Source organism: Aotus nancymaae, unplaced genomic scaffold, assembly GCF_030222135.1.
Source record: "Aotus nancymaae isolate 86718 unplaced genomic scaffold, 86718_ANA_hifiasm-v0.15.2.pri h1tg000020l, whole genome shotgun sequence".
In the NCBI taxonomy this organism is placed as follows: domain Eukaryota; kingdom Metazoa; phylum Chordata; class Mammalia; order Primates; family Aotidae; genus Aotus; species Aotus nancymaae.
Genome location: NW_026988432.1, coordinates 23,448,216 through 23,465,511, shown reverse-complemented (window position 1 = coordinate 23,465,511; position 17,296 = coordinate 23,448,216). Strand labels below are relative to the sequence as shown.

The window sequence follows — 17,296 nt, the reverse complement described above, 5'->3', positions numbered from 1 at the left end:
ACAATGTGACTCAAACCACAAATGATACTATTGTGATTATTTATCTGTTTGGCTCCTTGCTAAAAGATTTATGAAATGTGATTCATTCCTTACTTTCAAATGAGAAATATCTTTAATGTAAGTGTAAACTTTGACTTGTATCAGTTAATTTGCAATCTTTGAACAAACAGATTTAGGGTTCTTACCTGGTCATATTATTTCCTTCACCTGGAATCAGTCCACCATTGTCTTGACGCCTAGCAATATTCTATACTTCTCTGCAGTCACCCTCAAGACCCACCCCTCCATGGCATTTATTATTTTTCAAACATATTTATGTGATTGTCTTCTAGCACCCGCCCATCTGTACATTGTGTATGTATTCATGTAGCTCTTAATCTTCTTCCGTCTAGGTTTACTTCCTAATTATCCCATATGTACTATTCTTCATTCCTCTGCCAAAGAGTAAACCGCATGAACCCAGGAATCATGTTTCACATATCTTGCTTTTCATATTATGCTTAGCAAAACTCTAAGCTCACAATATATCAATGTTTTACACAATATGGTTAAAATTCCCTGCCTCATATTTACCAAGGGTTTCTAAAGAGCACATTATTAAGTTCTGGTGACAGATAGTGGTGATGATTACGTAACAATGCGAATGTACTTCATTCAACTGGTTAAAAAGGTTAAAATGGTAACCTTCAGGTTAATCATATTTCACCACAATAAAAAATTTCAAAGCACATTATTATTTTATTTTTTTCTTTTTTACCAGGAAAACATGCACTTTACTGAATGCCATTGTAGAAAAGTGTGTGAGGATAAAGGGCTGATACAGGACTCACCTCAGGGGCTGGGTGAGGAATGGAAGTGGAGAACTTGGGAAACAGGTCACAGGCAGAGACCCTGGCCCGGATGATTCCTCTTGATCTATCAATAGACTTGCAAGATCCATTTTAGGATGATAAGCAAAATGGTCATGATGATGGCCAAAATCAGGGCCCAGGTGTTCAGGCACTTGGTGGTGGAGGCGTAGGCCTGGGCCCTGGTCAGGTCGCCAACCATCTTCCTGTCCCTAGACTTCACGGAGTAGGCGAACGCTATGAAGCCCAGGCAGCAGTTCATGAAGAGGGTGTTGAATAGGGACCAGAGGACGTGGTTGGGCATGGAGGTCTCACTGAGGATGTGGATTATGGTGGATGTTGGGGGAGCCGGGTTATGGGGTACCCCCAGCATGGCCACCTCACGCTCCTCCTTCAGCATCTCATAGCTGGGGGGACGGTCAGTGTTGGCGGGAGTGAAGAAGGTCTGGATAGTGTGGTTCATGGTGTCCAGGGAAGACCAGCTGTGGTGGGGTTACTGGGATGGTTCTCAGTGGGTCCTCCCTTTCCCCACTAGTTTCAATTTCTCAGCCACTTCCTTTTCCTGGCATTCGTCCTTAAAGCACATTATTAAACCCAATGAATTGATGAACAAGGACCTACAGGAACAGTGCCTGGGAAACTACATTTCTATAGTTCTTCAAGTTTTTCTCATGCAATCTGGTCTGAAAAACCATCACATTAGATAGCCAGTAAATACCTGTGGTTTGCTTGGTTGATTGATTGATTGATTGATTGACTGATTGGAGACAGGGTATATCTCTGGCACCCAGGCTGGACTGCAGCGGTGCAATTATGACTCATTTCAGCCTCAACTTCCCAGGTTCAAGCAATTCTTCTACCTCAGCCTCCTGAGTATCTTGGACTACAGGTGTGCACTATCATGACAGGCTAGTTTTGTTTTTATTTTTGTTTTGTTTTGTTTTTGTAAATATAAGGTCTCTCTATGTTGCCCAGGCTTGTCTCTAACTCCTGGTCTCAAGTGATCCTCCTGCTTTGGCCCTCCAAAGTACTAGGATTACAAGTGTGAGCCACCATGCCTGGCCTTGTGTGATTAATTACTGAGAACTTTCATATATATTTTGATTATACACAATGCTCAGGAAGCTAAGTAAAGCCCCCCTTCAAAAGTCTTTACTGTCTAGAAATATTAATTCTCTACAAGCTCCCATTTTAAAAGCCTTTTATGAAAAGAGCTTCCTATACATATTCTCTGCTTCATGAAGAGTGTATAAGGAATCATGAAAAATATGAAAGCCTATAAAAGTGCAACATAAATTATCAGCAACGTGACCACAGACACCCAGTATGCCCCTGCATGATTTTGACCAAGTTCATCAACCTTCAAACATTCAAGGGAAATGTTCTTGGTAGGAACAAAGACATTCTAAAGCTCTCTCATCACTCAAACTGCTATCATGAGTGCCACATGAGCAGTGGTTTGTTGAATTGAATGATCATAAGCAGAGGTTTGCTGAATTTAATGATTCAAGGTTTTCTGAATATGCTTGATGGAGATTGACTACTATATTAAACCCAGCATCTATTTTAAATGATTGAAAACCCTGAAATGGTGCTGAGACCATCTTATTCTCCATCAAGCATATAGTAAGGCAGAATTTCATATGTTTAACCTCCCACTAGACTTAACTACCTCTAACTGCTGGGGAGATCTATTTATCTGTAGATGTGTGGCTGCAAGAAATAGTCTCAGACTACCTCTGAGGGTGGCTGGTAGCCCAGGGCTCCAAATAGAAAGTTTTCGAAGGTAACCTGGGAATATATTTGGAAACTCTGAGGCAGTGTGTCACTGAAGGCAAAGCTGTAGGCAGAGTGGAAAACATTGCTCTGGAAAGCAAAATAATGAGGCTATTCAAACCATGTAACTGGGCAAAGTTACTTGACATGCATGGTAAAGTCAACGTAGGAGCCAAAGCTAAATCACAGAGATGTGAATTGAAGAACTGAGTGAACAGAGGTATCATCTATAAACACAAGGAAGTAAGCAGAGGATGAAGCCTTGGGTTACAAAAGGAATAAGCTTGTTTAGAAACAGAAAATACAATGGTGTTTGCCAGAGGCTGAGGGGAGGAAGCTGGGAGGAAAAGGAAAGTTTTTTTTCAATAAGTGTAGAGTTTCAGTTGTGCAAGATGAAAAAGTTCTAGAGATCTTTTGCACAGCAATGTAACTATCATTAACACTGCTGTATCGTATACTTAAAAATGGTTACCATTGGCCGGGCACAGTGGCTCATGCCTGTAATCCCAGCACTTTGGGAGACCGAGGCGGGTGGATCACCTGAGGTTGGGGGTTCAAGACCAGCTTGACCAACATGGAGAAACTCCATTTCTACTAAAAAAAAAAAAAAAATAGCTGAGTGTGGTGGTGCATGCCTTTAACCCCAGCTACTCAGGAGTCTGAGACAAGAGAATTGCTTGAACCCGAAAGGTGGAGGTTGTGGTGAGCTGAAATCACGCCATTGCAATCCAGCCTGCGCAACAAGAGTGAAATACCATCTCAAAAAATAAAAAATGGTGACCATGGTCATGGTCAAGTTTGTGTTTTTACCATAATAACAATAATGACAATAAAAATAATGGGCTTGTATAGATTGACTTAGGGACAGTGGCCTATGGTGGACAATATCTTACAGCTCTTGTTCATACTCGTATTCAATAGATTGATCTTTCTTCATATTATCACTTGAACTAATAGATAATCTACATCACTGTTACCTGACAAAGGTAAACACTCAGAAAAATACGTTTATTTTTATCATCCCCAATTATATTGAGCTTCCACAGAGATGTGACCACACATTTAGTGCTGTCAAGTATGTAGTATTTGATAGATAATAGTCCTTCCTGGAAAACACTTAAAAGATCATAATTTTAAAAATCATTTCTTACCATTTGTCTGGCTAAAATTATAACTCATCCTGAGCAAGTGGTTTCAAGTTGGCCTCTAATAAACTCTCTCAGCCACCTCATTCCCACTTGAAACAGATGTCTGAGTTGAAAAAATATTCATGGCTGTGTTTCAAAAATGCACCAAAAATATTAATATTTGAGATAAAAATATAGTAATAACCCATGCTTCTATGCTATTCATAATCTACTGTTTGCCAAATTTAAACCCTTTGTTTTAAAAACCTTAACATGTCAATGAAATATTTTTAAAATAAAATAATATTAGAAGATATAACTTACTGGCTACTTACCAAGCCTCACAACAATCCTCCAAGTTAAGATTTATCCTGTTTCACAGGAGGAAACTGAGGCTCAGAAGGATTAAGTAACTTAATCAAGTCACACAGCCTGAAGGCCATAGATCCTAACTTGAAAGCTAGATCTGCCCAACTTCAAAGCCTGTCCTCTTTTCATTTCTCAGCCTTGCTTATAAAGAAGTCAAAACCCTTGGAATCATGCATAATGGATTAGAACCAGTAAACTGGAAAAAATTTCTAACATTCTTTGGTTACATCTATAAAACATCTAGGCACTTAGATGTTGAAAATGGAAAAGTTTTAAACAATTAACTGTGCCAGAAATCATACCCAGAACAGTTCTACAATTGATTAGTTTACTATCCATCTAGGTCTATCCTTACTAAACTTAAGAGTAAATAGAAAATTGAGAACCACTAAGTCATTCTCAAACATGTTGGCCACATTAATCCTCTCATTAAACAGTGCTCACCAAACACTTTTGCTCATACACCACTTTTAGTTAAAAAAAAAAAAAGCCTCTATTTGCTAGTTATCTATTGTTACATAGCAAACTACTGCAAAATTTAGTGCTTTCAAAAAAATCATACTATTAGAGCTCACAATTTTGTTAGCCCTGCTCAGTTGGATGACTTTTCTACTCCTTAGATAAGGTCTTTCAGTGGTATTCACTTAACAACTCAGCCAGACTGGTCAGAGGGGGTTCAATACCACTTCAGTCACCTTCCTGGTTCCTTGTAGGGGACAGCTGGAATGTGGGGTTCATCTGGGCCCTTCTGTCTGTCCATGAGATCTGAGGGCCTTTCCACATGGTCTCCCCAGCAGGGTCATCACACTTCCATCATGTGACTCAAGACTTCATGAGTGAGGGTTGTCTAAAAGCTGAAGCGGAAGCTGAATCACTGCAATCTCTGCCTCCTGGGTTCAAGCAATTTTCCTGCCTCACCCTCCTGAGTAGTTGAGATTATAGGTGCCCGCCACCATGCCCAGCTAATTTTTGTATTTTTTGTAGAGAGGTGGTTTCGCCATATTGGCCAAGCTGGTCTTGAGCTCTGCTTCAAGCGATCCACTCACCTCAGCTTCCCAAAGTGATAGGCATGAGCCACAATGCCCAGCCAAAAATAAGGACTTGTCATAGACACTGACATACCATCACTTTCACTATATTCTATTGGCCAAAGTAGTCACAGAGCTGGCACAGATTCAAAGGGAGGCAATACAAATCCCCACCACTTAGTGAGAGGAGTTTCAAAAACTTTGAAACCAACTTTAATCTGCCATACCATATTATAAATATATACTTGTACTACTGAACATTGCATGAACCATTGCAAACCACACACAAAGTAGAAAATGGTTAGGGAAGAAACAAGCACATAAATAAATATGCTAACATGTTCTTCCCTTGGCATTTGAATCATTTTGTACATCTCCTAAGGTGAACACACTTCCACCATGGAGTCTACTGCTCTACCTTCCTGCATCTCTCTTCATTAATTCAGCAAATATATAAAGAGAGCATTTTACATGCAAAAGACATATTACACACTGCTGAACGAATGAATAAACATGAACTTCACTCTTCAGGAATTTACAACCCAGTGGAAGAAAAGAACAGTAAATAATTACAACTTGCATAAAAGTATTGCTAACTAGACCTGGGGAAGTCAAGAAAACAGGCACAAACTAATCTTTCTGTAAACTACCTTGTATGTTATTGTTTTCATTAGTGGGCCATAGTTCTGATGACCTCAAAAGACTGCAAACTCTCTGAAGACAAGACAATATGTAAATTCTTTTTGTTGTCCTATACTAAATGCTCAGTTAATATTTGAATTGATGGAAGTAATTGATTAGATCTTTTTGCACCTAGGATGAAAAACGGTCCCCCTAACCACAACGAAATTATTGGCTAAAAGGGTGAGTAGGCTGGGCGCAGTGGCTCATGCCTGGAATCCCAGCCCTTTGAGAGGCTAAGGCAGGCAGATCACAAGGTCAGGAGTTTGAAACCAGCCTGGCCAATATGGTGAAACCCCATCTCTACTAAAAATACAAAAATTAGCTGGGCATGGTGGCACATGCCTGTAGTCCTAGCTACTTGGGAGGCTGAGGTAGAAGAATCACCTGAACCTGGAAAGAGGAGGTTGCAGTGAGCCGATATTGTGCCACTGCACTCTAGCCTGGGTGACAGAGCAAGATTCCATCTCAAAAAAAAAAAAAGGTGGGTACATGGATAACAGAACAGAAGTAATCAGCCCAAACTTATCAACACTCACAGAAATAGAATAATGATTTATATCGGACAGTACTTAAGAGATTACAATAAGCTTTTATATGTATTCATTCATTAAGTAACCAAGATATTAAGAACAAATTTTGGGCCGGGCATGGTGGCTCACGCCTGTCACTTTGGGAGGCTGAGGTGAGCAGATCACTTGAGGCAAGAGCTCAAGACCAGCTTGGCCAATATGGCGAAACCACGTCTCTAGAAAAAATACAAAAATTAGCTGGGCATGGTGGCAGGCGCCTGTAATCTCAGCTACTCAGGAGGGTGAGGCAGGAAAATTGCTTGAACCCAGGAGGTGGAGGTTGCAGTGAGCAGAGATCGTGCCACTGCACTCCAGCCTGGGTAACAGAGCTGGAAAAAAAAAAAAAAAAAAAGAAAAAAGTTTTCAATGAGAAAAACAGGATTTTCTATATTCTTCTTAATAGTACATCACAGAACATTCATCATCATATCATTTAATTACCTTATTCACCTGGATGTTTCTGAGAGGCACATATACAACCAAAACCTCTTAGAGAACCATGGAAAGCGGAGGTGGGGAGGAAATAAACTATTTCCTTCCTGTGTGTGAACACAGTTAGGCCCGCCTGTCATTAGTAACCATCTTTACTTTCTGAATCTGCTGAGAACTAACCCTGACAACATAGAGTTTAACTGCAGCATAAGAGCCGACAAGTAAAATATTATCACCATCATCAGCCAATAGTTCCTGAGCACTTACAGCATTCAAGATACGGTGTAGTGATAGACCCTGTGAGACTCTTGATAGAGTTAGGTGGCAGAAGGGATTATTGAGGATGGTCCCTGGAGACCTTTTAGAACAAGTTCAGTAAAGCATCTGTCTAAAGTGATTTAGGTGGAGCTGGACCTGGAAGCACAAGAGAAATGAGTGATGTCTCAGGTCACCATCATTCTGTCTTTCTATGACATTTATAAAAAATAAGATAGAACTGTTGGCTTTTAGAGCTAGAGAGGTTTGACCTATTCCAACCCTCTCATTTTATGCTAAGGAGACTGAGGCCCAAACAAGTGAATTGACTTGCCCTACGATACCTGGCTCAAAGTTACCAGGTCTCCTGGTTCCTGTTAGTTCCACGTTCTTGGCATCAACTCCCCGAAGTCAACCTAAGTATGTGACTTTGAAGTCATGCTAAGAGACTCAGATGTACTGATTCTGTGATCCAGTCTCCTAATACTTTACCTTTGCAAAGTAAAATGCTTATGAAAGAAAACTAACCCTATTTTCAAATGAAGAAATTCAAGCTTAATTGATGAGTTTAACTGACGTCAGTCAATGACAACAAGACTTGAAATACGTAAGTCCTGATTCTGGGACCTATGGTTAGTATCATAGTCCCAGCTACAACACAAAGTGCCCATGTTTAAGGAACAGTAGCAGGGGTCAGGCTGAGTGTTCCAACACTGCAGGCAGCCCCAACTATTAGTAGCTGGGGAGCTCAGAATGGAAAAGCAGGACGCGTAAGGAATGCTCTGATTTCAATATTTCAGTCCATGCATCTGCTCCTCCTTCTATTCCTTGTTCCCTCTTTCATGACACCTAGATTTCCTTTGGTTTTGAAAACAATAAACTTAATATCACCTCCCTTCTTTTTAAAACTCCTATCCTCAAGCAAAATCTGTCAGACAAAAATATTATCGATTTACAAGGATCCAAGCTCTTACTTGTGTTAAGTTCTCCCACTATCACTGGGAATGAGTCATGAGGTCCTGTTTCATCTTCTCTTCTCCCAGCAACACCTGGTATCAACTGTAGGTGATTTTCAGAGCCTTGCCAGCTTTGGAACACTAACACCATTTTGTCAATCAAACAACATTTATTATGTTGTAGCTCTATCTAGATATCATAGGCCTTTGATTTTATCCTTTCTTCTTGATAGTGGCCATTGCCCTAGCAAAAAGATCCAACTATTGATTCATGCTCCATAGGCTCATCCTCATACTAACCTATGGTTCAAGCCTCCCACTGCCATCTTCCCTTCCTACACTTTCACTGTATCCTTTAGAAGCTCTATTCCATTATCAATAATTTTTTATGCTCTCAATCTCTGTGAAAGTCATTTACTCCACTTTTTGCCACAATTGAATTATGACATTTTCTCCAGGATCTCCCACCTCTTCCCCATTTTCAAGTAACTTGGGGCCTCTATGCATCATTTTGAAGACCTCTGAAGTGAAGTCGGTTCTCTCTTCTGTGACCACATGGCAAAATCAGCATTCTCCTAGTTGCTTAACCCCAGTTTAAAACCATTACCCATCTACTTTCTGAAAAACCCTCTCATCATTTGATGTACATGTCACTACAGATTTGTCTCATCTCTAATATCTTGTCACCACCAGCACCCTCTCTGATTGATTGGTTAGTTCCTGGAGCTTTCATCATCCATCTGTTTTTCCATCCTAAACCCTCCACTAACATGGGGGACATTAGATATGTATATAGGTGAGTTTCTGAGACCTCACACTTTCTTGAACTTCTCTATTCCAATGAGTTTATTTCCACTCTTCCTCAGCTGTGCACACCCCTATGACCACAGCTTGAAACTTGCCAGCACCAGTATTGCTCTATTGCATTAACCTTAAACTCTAGCTATTCACTATGACACTTACCTCTAATCCAGTCCATTCCCTCATTTGCCCTCTTCTACTGCTCTTACACTCTGAAGTCATCATAAGCTCCATTCTCTTAACTATTCCCCATTCTCAAGTAACTTGGAACCTCTATGCATCATTTTCCCTTTTACAAGGTAAGGCCTTGTACAATTCACATATCCACTCTCCGAACAACATGTTCACTCACTCCCTTGTCTTATTGTCTTTCCACTGTACTCTTCTGACAGAATCTGGACATGGATTGATCCAGTCATCAATCTCCTTGGCTCCCTCAGGCGAGTTGGAGGCTAAAGTTGGGTTGATACCAGACTGGGACTCAAGTATGTCTGAATGCTCCTTTACTGTTGACCCCTTCCTTCACCCCCGAACAGAAAGAGCCACAGCAAAATAGGAGTCGAAAGTATCTTTTGTTAATAAGCAAATACTTGGTGACTTCCACTAAAGAGCTCCTTGTTAAAAGCTTACAGAAGAAGATTTGAACATGAAAGCTAAGAAGGGAAGTTAATGTTGGGGTTACCCTCTCCCTCAGGTAACTGCCCCCCACGAGGCTTCTTGGTCAACACACTAACTTACTAGAAGATAACAGAGAGAGTCGTTTTTGCAGGATGCTTTAGTAGGATATACCTTGTCTAAGTGGATTGTGTGTTGCAAATACAACTGGAATATATAGATTTACAGGATGCTGCTAGCTATAGAACAGAAGTTAGTCAAGGAATCTTTCTACATGAGTGACAAATCAAGCATAAAAACTAAGGAGCTGTAAACAAAAGTGGCTTCATCTGAGCTGACATGTACTGCTAAAATAGTTAGTGCTCACCTTTTCTTCCAACACTAGAAGCGCCCCTGTACAGGCAAAGTACTTTTAGGAAGCTGCATATATCGGGTTCAGGGTCACTCTGAAAGAAAATAGCTTTAAATTTTAACTAGCAAAGCTTGTTGTTGGCAAGACATATAATTAACAGGAGTTTGTTTTGATAATCCACCTCTCTGTAGTATTGCAAAAGTCTTAGTGAGACCTCCTTCCTTCTCCTCCCTGAATCTAAGATGACAAAATCCATAATTTCAAGGGCAGAGTAAATGAATAGATAAAAAGACCTAGAGATTTGGCCAGGACTGATCAAGCCAAGGTATCAGGTAGAAGAGGTAACATCCAGCCTGATCAGGTGGATTTGATACTGACCGTTTATACTTACCCCTGACTGCATGTGCTTTCTTAACAGAGTTCTCAGTGCTATAGAAATTAAGAAGAGGAGTACACAGGTAAACTCTTCCTCTAAGGCACAGTAACACTACCTGCTGAAGAATAGGTCCTTGACAATGCCACACTGGAATCTGGCCAATCACATAGGGTGTTCCTCCTCTCTTGGAGAGGTGTGGGTACTTACAAAGCAGTGAATAGAAAAAAAAAAAAAATGTTAAATAGAAAAATTAAATGCTCTGCTTCCTATATCAGTCAGGGTTGTCCAGAGAAACATAAATAAGGGAAGATGATACATCGATAGATTTTTTTAAATTGAGATTGTGGGGCCTGACAAATCTGAGATTCACAGGGAGCCAGCAGGCTGGAAACTGAGACAAGCGTTGATGTTGCAATCTTCAGTCCAAAATCAATAGTTCAGATAGGCAGTTGGAAACTCAAGCAAGAGATGAGATTGCACTAGTCTTGAGTCTAAAATTTGTAGCTCAGGCCAGAAGGTTGGAAACTCAGGTAAGATTTGTATGTTACAGTCTGGAGGCAACATACCTTCTCTGAGAAACAGTGTTTGCTCTTTTTTTTTTTTTTTTTTTGAGACGGAGTTTCGCTCTTGATACCCAGGCTGGAGTGCAATGGCGCGATCTCGGCTCACCGCAACCTCCGCCTCCTGGGTTCAGGCAATTCTCCTGCCTCAGCCTCCTGAGTAGCTGGGATTACAGGCACGTGCCACCATGCCCAGCTAATTTTTTGTTTTAGTAGAGACGGGGTTTCACCATGTTGACCAGGATGGTCTCGATCTCTTGACCTCGTGATCCACCCACCTCGGCCTCCCAAAGTGCTGGGATTACAGGCTTGAGAACAGTGTTTGCTCTTAATGTCTTCCACCAATTGGGTAAGGCCCACCCGCATTGAGGAAGATAATCTCCTTTACTTAAAAATCAATGGATTGTAGATGTTAAACACATTTACACAATACCCTCACAGCAACATCTAGTCTAGTATTTGACTGAATTACTGGACCCCATTGCCTCACAAGGTTGTCATATAAAATTTAACCATTACACTCCCCAATGATAAGGTGAGCCTAAGAAATAGCACAACTATTGGCCTTGCTACCCTCTATGTGTGTGTTTCAATCACAGAAGTATCCTCAGCACTTCTCAGAAGCACTATTATAACTTTCTACCGACACTCCTCCCACTCATCTAGTAGCTACTCCAAATCATCACTACCTTAACTTCTAAAACCACAAGTGCCTTTTCTCCCTCTCTCAACTGATCACCCTGATACCTAAAAATTCCTCCAATTTCCCTTCTCACCTTCCCCACATCAACTTTCTTACCTCTGACTCCATCCCTGGATCCTTTCCTCTATCCATAGTAAAACACATCCCTTCCCCTATCCAAGGTTACTTTACCCAAAGTCAATGCCACAATCTTACACATTCTCAGGCAATTTTACACATCCTCAGGCAATTTTTTTCACTTGTTACTCTCCCTATTGTGTGTTCAACCACTTGGACCCTATTAATTTACCCTTGTCAGCATGTAGATATGATTAAGAATCTCTCATCATGAAAAGAAAAATATTCCTCTTTTAACTCTGTGAAACCCACCACTGGAGCTACCTACAACTATACCTTTTTAGAGTCACTCCACTCACTCCCACTCACTTATTTGAGAGGCAACAGTTGACCTTAAAAGTGTAGACTCCGGAACTAGATGCCTGGATTTAAAAGTCTAGGCCTGGCTGGGCACAGTGGCTCACAATTGTAATCCCAGCACTTTGGGAGGCAAAGGCAGATGGATCTCTTGAACCTAGGAGTTTGAGACCAACCTGCGCAACATGGTGAAACCCAATCTCTAAAAAAATACAAAACTTAGGCAGGGATGGTGATGTGTGGCTGTAGCCCCAGCTACTCAAGAGACTGATGTGGGAGGATCACTTGATTGAGCACAGAAGGCCGAGGTTGCAGTGAGCCAAGATCGCGCCATTGCACTCCTGCCTGGGCAACAAAGACCCTGTCTCTAAAATAAGAAATAAAAAATAAATAAAAGCCTAAGCCTGGAGGAGAGCAAGTTTCTAAATCTAAGTTTCAATTTCTTTATGTGTAGAATGGGGGTAATAACAGTGATTTCTTCATACAATTGTGAGGATTTAAAAAGTTAACCCATGTCAAGTTCTTAGAACAATACCTGAATCTCAGCAAGTGTGCAGTAAACGTTAGTTACTATTTGCTCCCAAACCTTTTGTTATTTGGATTCTGACATTCATACTCCACTGAAACTCTTGTTAGGGAATAAAATTATTTTAAGTACACTAATATCGACTCATCTTTAGTCAAAATTAGACAGAGGGAGACCCCAAGTCCCCAAATACAAGAGTATATAAACCTTGAAGGAAAAATGTTGACATAAACACTTTGAAAATGCAAACTTCCAGATAATTACCCTTTGCTTAATGTGATAAGGAAATATTCTTTATACATTATTTTATGTCACAGCCACTTCATAGTATTTTTTTACATAAGAGAAAAAGTTGGAGAATAATTATAGTTCAGTTACCATAGAGACTGATATTACTGTTTAAATTAAATCTGTATTTATATTAATTGGTTTCGTTTGGAACAGCAGAGGACCATGTAACCTATACCTTTAAGACTATGGAAACAGCATCTGTTAACATCCCTACATAGGAAAAGTATACATGTGTCATGGGACAATGCATTTGCGCACCAATCTTGTAAAAAATAACCTGCTGACTGTGATCTTACTAATCTAGTTACAGTTTACCTAACTCGTATGTTAAGTATAAAAAATTAGGTAAGTTTAATAGTTTCTAAACCTCCCTCTTCTAAGTTATTTTGCCCAGAAAAATAAATTACTAGTTCTAATGAACTCGCTCTTAAAATACATTGTAAAATTTCATTTTCAACTCTCTGTGGTCACCAGAATTTACTAAATTGGAAGAGCACTTCTCAGCCACCAGCCTATTTGACATATTTAAGGCATTTGGTTTTCTTCAGGGTTCTGCACATTACTATTTTCTCTTATCATTCTTTACCAGGGGATCTCAAATTTTACTGTACAAAGGAATCACTTGAGGATTTTTAAAAATGCAGTTCCCTGGCCTCATATCCCCCAAATTGTAATTTCCTTGCATTGTGCTAGATCCAAGGAATCTCTTCTTAACAAGGAGGTAATTCTGCTGCAAGTAGTCCCTAGGTCACATTTTAAGAAGCCATCTCCTTAATGGATGACTTTATGCATTTCTGTGCCTTTAATGATCTTCAATTTACTAATAACTTGCAAATCTATATTTTAATTCAAACTATTCTTTTGATATTCACATTCATATATATTTCCTTCTAGACATTGCCACCTAGCTTCTCATTGATCCCTCAGAATAAATCTGTCCAAATCTGGCCTCCTCCTCCTCTTTTCCCTAAAAAACCTGCTTCCATTTTTTAATTTTCTATCCCATATCCTTCCCTGTTTTTATCCCTCACATACAGTAACCCCCAAGACCTATCAAACATTTGCCTACTACCTTCCTTCCTACTGCCACTGCCCTTGTTGAGGACTTAATCTTATTTTGTTTCATCAGCTTTCATTCAGGATTTCCAATGAAACTCTAGAAAGCCATGTATTAAAATAACCACATGCCAGGTTAATGGCTATGTCCTAAGACTAAGGAACTCACACTAATGAATCCTAAAAGAAAGACTGGACAGAATCAACATGATCCACCCTATAACTTAACTGTATATTAAAACAAGTCAACACTTTTCAAAGAAAAGTAATAGAATCCAGAATTTCTATATAATACTATTTGCAGTGTATAGTATGCAATAAAAAATTATGAGACATGCAAAGAAGCAGGAAAATGGGACCCATAATCAAAAGATAAAAAGTCAATAGAAGCAGACTCACAGATGTTTCATAAGTTTGAATTAGTAGACAAAAGTTTTAACATTATTATTTAAAATATGTTTTAAAATTTATAGAAAAAATAGATATAATAAGTTTAAAAATGGGAAATTTCAGGATAGACACAGAAACACTAAATGTGCATGAAATTAAATCCTAAAACTAAAATATGTATGTATATTTATATAAATATTATAAGGAACATTAACATATATAATAAATATATATAATGAAAATTTTGTTTTTATTTTTATAACTTTTTCATAAATTTCTTAATTGGCACAATATATATTCAAAGTAAACTATAAGTTAAAGACATCTATTGTAACTCCTAAAGTAATCACTAAAGCATAATACAAATGGAGATAGCCGAAAAGATAAGAGAGGGATTAAAATGAAATACCAAAAATTACTCAAATAACACAAAACAAGGAACAAAGAAAACATAGACCAAACAGAATACAAGACAACAAATATATCAACGTCTATTAAATATAAATGCACTGAACACTCCTCTAGATACTCCAATTAAAAAAGGATATCATATTGGATTTTCATTAAAGTAACAACTATATGCTGTTTACCAAAGATGTACTTTAAATGTAAAGACGTGGACAGGTTTAAAGTAAAATAATAAAAAAACACACCATGTAAACACTAAGCGTAAGAAATCTGTTGTGACTCCATTAAGACTAAACAAAGTAAACTTCAAGGTAAGGAGTATTAACAGAGATTTAAAAGAGGAAAGCATCATTCCAAAATGTATATGTATCATATTACAGAGTTTCAAATGACATTAAGCAAAATTTAACAAAACTAAGTGGGAAATACATGAATCCACTTACATAGATGATTACTTAATTAGCCTACTAAAAACTTAACTATGTATACACTTACTGATAAGGTCTGCCACCTTCTATGAGGTTCTGATGCCAAAGTTCCCATAGATCCTTACTGTGAAAGTAAAATACTACAGCATTTAAAGTAGACAGAGAATAGGAAAATAGAACTAAAGTATATATTCTACTCATTGCTTGGGCAGAGGTGATACCTTTCTCTGTAAGACATCTCTATCTCATACAGCTACATCCTCTGAGAGCTTAAACATTTTAAAAATCAGGTTTAATGAACTACCTCCAGTTTTTTTATTTTTAGGATAAACCAATGTCATTTTTTAGCAATTCCTAAATATACCAGCATCATAACTATTTGAATCAGAGTCTACATAAAACATCTTTTCAATCAGCATTTTTTTCCTCCTTTCCAGAATCTATCACACAATTACCACTGTTTTATAATAGCATATTATATCTTATTTTTAATTTAGAATAACATATCTTTCAACTCCATTTATTTTATCTAATTTGTTAAGAACAGCAGTATCATCAAACTAATTATGAGAGGCAAATGGCTTAACATAAAATTAATGTTCCTAAGCGGCCCTCCAAGTTAGTTATTATTTAAAGTCACCAATTCTTTTTCTTCATGTGTAATTACTTTTAGATGTATGAATGGAGATGATTAACAATAAGTAAAGAATAAAGTTATGAAATTGATTCATGTGTTCTACTTTTCAGTATCATTAAATATTTCTGAGTCTTTCCAAAGCTGAAAGAACCATTATACAAAGTTCTGATAGATAGCAATCAGGACATCCCAAGGCAAAACTGTCTTCAGACTCATCTTTCTAACTTCTTTTTCCCATTTCTGACACCCCTGCTATCCATGTCCTTCCCATCAAAATCTCAATTTCATCCACAGTCATTTTTGTTTAATGAGGTACATGTCAGCCAGAGAAGAGGAAAACAATATTCTGTAGACTGAGTCCTGGTGTTACAGAGAGCATCAGTTTTCCATTCCGAGTAGAGGATCTAGAAAATAGCTGCACTTCCTGATCAAAATTTTCTCTTTATAAAGATTTTGTGCATAGCTCATTCCAACACATGCACAGAGAGGTAAAGCCCAGTTCCTCAACTATGTGTCAGCTACTTGACTATGACAGGTTCTTTAGCCCATCATTTGTAAAATGGTAATATCTGATCTGATTCACCATTGTTTGATTGAAGCTAACATGAGTTAACTGCTTAATCAAGAGAAAAAGATCATAAAATGTAAAAATTGTATTACATAGAAAAGGAAATTATTATAAAATTCTATTACATGAAAAGTTTAAGGTCACAGTAATATAATTCAGATTTACACCACTCAAGTAACCATTAAGATAATGTTCTGTGCCTTCTCTCTGTTCAGTTTTGATGTTATGGAAGGAGTATAAACTGCAAAGTCAGCCAGACCTGGGTTTGAAGCCCAATTCTGACCAACCCACATTCTCATATTATACAACAAGAATAATAATCCCAAACTTCCAAAGTCGTTCCAAGGATGACATAAAGTTATACATATGAAGTGTCTAACGGTCTAGTTTATAGTAAGTTCCTAAAAAATAATTACTTCCAATACTATTTTCGGTTATGCAGCATCACCAACTACAGTGTAGGTTAAAAACAAGAATTACATATTGGTCTTCTTAGTCATCTTTAAATATCTCAGTCTTAGCCTTCTTTAAATACTCCCTTAGAACCCGTAAAATTGCCAAGACCACAATTAGCATGAAATAAATTCCAGGGGAGAAATAAATAGAAAAAGAGAGGCAACAAAGACATTGATCTAGAAAATTAATTTCCTTTAAGGTAATGGTCATTAGAATATGAAGACCAGAGGACAAAAGCTGGGTAAAAAGAAGGGGGAAAGTCCAGAAGATTTATTTTTGGTTCTAATTTTTTTAATGGAACTGAAAAATGCAATTTCTTTGTTTTTTATTGTTATTGATACAGACATTTAACATCTTCATCATGGCCTGATACTTTATTTACTTACATAAAATATAACTAATTTTTTGTTTCAAATATAACAATCTTGGATAAACACCAGGGAAAAAATTCCCTATGCTCTCCCTAAATCAATTTCTTATTTTCATTTCCTGAGGCAGAGTTCTGAGTCCGATAAAATTGGGGCTGACCCAAGGTGACATTTCTCACTTTGTCAGGTAGTCTCATTAGGAGGAAGATGCATCAGCATATTGAACCTCCAGTTAGCCATTTAGCAGTATTATGAAGTCTCTGACTAGTGGTCAGAAAAATTATACTTTTCAAATGATGGGTC

The 17,296-nt window shown here is 38.2% G+C and overlaps 1 protein-coding gene across 1 annotated transcript; it reads right to left on the bottom strand.

Moving 5' to 3' along the window:
* Positions 1-918: 918 nt before the first annotated feature.
* LOC105725272 (interferon-induced transmembrane protein 3-like) lies at positions 919-1,311 on the bottom strand. Its single transcript, XM_064378939.1, has one exon. It carries the CDS (start codon positions 1,309-1,311, stop codon positions 919-921), a length of 393 nt encoding a protein of 130 aa, XP_064235009.1.
* Between the last annotated feature and the right edge of the window lie 15,985 nt (positions 1,312-17,296).